The 1,308-nt window shown below is 53.7% G+C and overlaps 1 protein-coding gene across 1 annotated transcript in view; it reads left to right on the top strand.

Moving 5' to 3' along the window:
* The window catches only part of LOC143927599 (acyl-coenzyme A thioesterase THEM4-like), a 4,382-nt gene extending 3,335 nt beyond the window's left edge, over positions 1-1,047 (top strand). Inside the window, exons 3-6 of the mRNA XM_077451756.1 lie at positions 38-176; positions 266-419; positions 556-666; positions 873-1,047. Of these exons, the coding sequence (XP_077307882.1) occupies positions 38-176; positions 266-419; positions 556-666; positions 873-1,032 (564 nt within the window). The 3' untranslated portion in view covers positions 1,033-1,047. The remainder of the gene's footprint in view (positions 1-37; positions 177-265; positions 420-555; positions 667-872) is intronic.
* The last annotated feature ends 261 nt before the right edge of the window (positions 1,048-1,308 follow it).

Genomic DNA, 1,308 nt, shown 5'->3' with positions numbered 1-1,308 from the left:
AGGTCTGACATCTGTTCATTTATTTTTAAATCTGCAGGCCGCCCTCCAACCGCGGGACTACGCCGTGCCCAACCCCACCTGGAACCCCGAAACCAAGAGGCTGTACGAGGAGCTGAGCCGAGACCCGAGCTGGAGGAGACTTCCCTCCTACGAGGAGTTCGCTGGCAGCAGATCGAGTACAAGAATAAGAATAGTGTTTGGCTGTGGTGGGGGATGACATTAGAGTGTAAGCTCCTCTGGTGACCTCTGACCTCCTCCTGTACAGGTATGAGCCTGGAGGCCGACGGGGAAACTCGTTTCTTCACCAGGAACCTGGACCAGGAAGGAATCGGCTTTGAGTATTGTATGTTCTATAACGAGGCGGAGAAGAGGACAGTCTGCATATTCCAGCCCGGGCCCTATCTGGGGGGCCTCGCAGGGTGAGCGTTATTTTCTTTTTTTTTTTTTTTCTTTTTTTTTTTTCTTCGCAGAGCCTACCCTAACCAGAATCCTTTGGTTCCTCGGGCTCTCCTTGTTCTCCTTCCACCTCTCGCGTCCCCTCTTGCCTTCTTCTAGGTACACACACGGGGGCTGCATCGCCACCATCGTAGACTCCACCGTGGGGGCGGGAATTGTAAACAGCATCGGACCGGCTATGACCGCCAACCTGAACCTCGACTATCGGAGGTAAGCGCCCAGGGGGGAGAAGAGGACCTACCTGACACTACATGGTTGTCAGGAGATTGTACAATCGATGGCCGGCGGTGATGATGTGGTAGTGACAGGGGAAGAATAATATTGGGGAGACTCTCGCGGGGGGGGGGGTAGGAGTTGTTGATGTTCTGAAGCTGTGATAGCAGAGAGGTGTAATGAGGTTCTCTTTGTGTCTGTAGTCCGATTCCTCTGGGATCCACAGTTCTCATAGACAGCCGAGTGGAGAAGGTCGACGGTCAGAAAGTCTACACCAGATGCCAGGTCCGCAGTCATGACAGCGCTGTGCTTCACAGCGAGGCCACCGGTGAGGACTACTGCTGGGAAATCTTCATTCTGTAACTCCATTCCTTCCTCTCTTGTCTCTCCTGTCACTCATCTGTGGTTTCTGATCTGTCGCTCCTGTCATTGCTCTTCTGTCCCTCCTCCTCCTCTGCCATTCCTGTTTCTTGTCTGCTGTTCCTGACTCTGCTCCTTTGTTGCTCCTCTGCCGGTGCTGGCGTTGCTCCGCTGCCATTCCTGTTTCTTGTCTGCTGTTCCTGTTGCTGCCCCTCTGCCATTCCTGACATTGCTCCTCTGTCCCTTCTTGTTGCTGCTCCTCTCTCCTTCTTGTCTGCC

This window comes from Lithobates pipiens, unplaced genomic scaffold, assembly GCF_037356315.1.
Source record: "Lithobates pipiens isolate NorthernLeopardFrog02 unplaced genomic scaffold, aLitPip1_a1.2 Scaffold_23, whole genome shotgun sequence".
Lineage (NCBI taxonomy): Eukaryota > Metazoa > Chordata > Amphibia > Anura > Ranidae > Lithobates > Lithobates pipiens.
This window is presented reverse-complemented; position numbering and strand designations above follow the sequence as displayed.